Source organism: Chaetura pelagica, unplaced genomic scaffold (assembly GCF_000747805.2).
Source record: "Chaetura pelagica isolate M959 unplaced genomic scaffold, ChaPel_1.0 scaffold658, whole genome shotgun sequence".
NCBI lineage: Eukaryota > Metazoa > Chordata > Aves > Apodiformes > Apodidae > Chaetura > Chaetura pelagica.
Window position 1 is genome coordinate 172,015 of NW_009954168.1, and position 2,439 is coordinate 174,453.

At 62.6% G+C, this 2,439-nt stretch overlaps 1 protein-coding gene across 1 annotated transcript in view; it reads right to left on the reverse strand.

The window, feature by feature from the left end:
- The window catches only part of FRMD5 (FERM domain containing 5), a 13,390-nt gene continuing 10,951 nt past the window's right edge, over positions 1-2,439 (reverse strand). Inside the window, exons 11-12 of the mRNA XM_010002840.1 lie at positions 228-568; positions 1-48 (exon numbers count right to left, since the gene is read on the reverse strand). Of these exons, the coding sequence (XP_010001142.1) occupies positions 1-48; positions 228-568 (389 nt within the window). The remainder of the gene's footprint in view (positions 49-227; positions 569-2,439) is intronic.

Below are 2,439 nucleotides of genomic sequence, written 5' to 3' on the forward strand. Positions count from 1 at the left end.
TCAATGAGCAGGTTTACCACGGCGCGGACTTTGCAGGCAAACCATCGCCTGAGGGGACAAAAGTATTGGTAATGGAACTGCTCGAACTCGGGGGTCTGGCGGATATCGCGGAAAAAGGCAGTGTCAAGGTCGGACTCGGTAAGGACGATGAGGAGGAGGAGCAAAACAAAGAGGAGTCCAAATGTCACAAGGAGCAAACGGAGAACACTTAAAACAAACTTATTCACCTGTTCGGCCTGTGCCGCCCCCAGGCTGCCCGGGCACAGGGCACACAGCTCTGCCCCGGGCTCCTCGGCCGCCGCCGGCGTGCCCGCCTCCGACTCCTTCTCCTCCTCGATGCTGCACGGGGCCCCGTTGGCCTGTCGGGAGAGCAGCATCAGCTCCAGGCTGTGCTCAGCCACCGGCGTGGGCAGCACGCTGTCCGCGGGGCTGTAGTTCTCGTCGGCGATGACGGCCACGCGGTCGCTGCTCTCGGCGCGGCCGCCCCGGCCGGGGGCGACGAAGGCGTCACCGTGGGATGTGGAGCGCACGGGGGTGGAGTGGGCACTGTCCCGCAGAGACTCCAGGCCTGGGGAGACAGGGGACAGTCAGTGCTGTGGAAGAAGGGCGGGGGGTTCCTCCTGACACTGGAAATTACACGCCCCCCCTCCACCCCTCGGCCCCCAACTTGCCTGGCCCAGTGTCTCCCATGGGGACAGAGAACCCAGCTGCTTGTTGTTCTTTTTGTCCCTGGAGCCCATAGCAGCTCCTTGGCTGCAGTCACTCAACCACCTGTGTGACTTGTCACTGTCCCTGACAGCTGCTGGCTGGCAGTCCAGGCTGGTCATCAAGTCAGTCACAAACACCTCCGGGTGCTGTGACCGTGCTGAGCTGACACCCCCGGGCAGCTGCCCAGGCCACACTTGAGGCCCCTCTGCAGTTCCAGTCCCTACACAGGAGCAGGCGATGCTGCCACCAAGTTGGGCTGAGCTGGGAAATGCAGCTGTAGCAGTGCTGGGGGCTGCAGGGGTTGGGGGGGGTGGCAGGAACACACCCTGAGGGGTTGGTGCTGGGGCAGCGGGAGGATCCCCAAGCTGGGGACCTGGCATCTCACTGCTGGAAACAGCCAAGACTGCTGCAGCCCTTGGGCAGTCCTTAAGATTTATCCTTATGGATTGGGGCTTGGCAAAACCTGGTCTAGTGGGAGATGTCCCTGCCCATGGCAGGGGGTGGGACTGGATGGCCTCTAAGGTCCCTGCCCACCCAAACCAGGCTGTGATGCCATGATTTACCTCCCGGCCAGAGCCCTGCACCCCAAAGAGCAGCAGCAGGGTCCCCGCTAACCAGAGCCCTGCACACACAGCGTGGGCAGCCCTGCTCCAGGAGCCCCAGGCAAGGGTTCCCCTGCCTGCCAGGAGGGGCTGAGCTCGCCCACCTCGAGCCATGGCTGCAAGGGCTGGTGGGAGCTGCAGAGCAGCCCGCTCAGAGACTGCAGATCACACCAGCTTTGCCAACAGCTCCGGCTGCTAGTGCTTCACTACCAAGGAAATATTTTACACCCACAGACACAAACGCGAAGGGCCGGGTGCCAGCCCCCCCACTGCACACTCAGTCACAGCGGGGCTGCCCTCCCGCCTGGGCACAGGACACAGGGGAGTCCCCTCCACACCCGTCCCTCCAAAAATCTGCAGTTCTGGGGCTGGAGAGAGGGACATGGCTGCAAAACACAGAAAGAAGCATATCCAGCTGCAAGGGGTTTGGGGCTGGACATCCCCCCTGCTGGGGAGGGACTGTGCATCAAAGCACCATGGCACGGTGCCACCGCGTGCCCTGGCCCCATGCACTGCCTGAGGGGGGGGGAGTGAGGAGCCCGAGCGTGTCCTGCCTGCGTTCCCAGGGGCTTTGCAACCTCCTGCTTGTAAATCCTCCCCAAATGCCTCTGGATTCAGCACGGCTTAACGCGACAAGCGCAGCGGAGGAGTGAACACGTTGTCACCCCAACAGCTATGTCTGGAGTGTCACAAAGCCCCTGTGAACATCCCCCCTGTTCACAGGTGGGCACCCACTGGGCAGGCAGCAGCTCAGCTTCCCCAGAGGGCAGCTGATGGGGTTTCCCCCTGCCCCTCACCTCAGTGAGGGCAGTGCTGGTCCCCACCCCGAGACCCAAACCTTCCTGCCGTCAGCCTCCTCCACAAGCTCGATATAAAAAGCTGGAAAATTTGGAGAAAGTTGGGTCCAACCTCAAAACTAGAGCTGCTTTGTGGTAACAATGACCCAGGGTCCTGCCAGCAAGAGGGGACCCCTGCATGCTCCTCCCTGCCACACAGCCCTGCACCCCACATCCCCCCAAGGCTGCAGTCGCAGGGAGCCCATGGGGACCCCTGGGGATCCCCAGGGATGCTGCAGCTGAAGAAGAGCCCAGACCCCACGTTACCTGGCATGGGAGCATCCCCGAGGCCG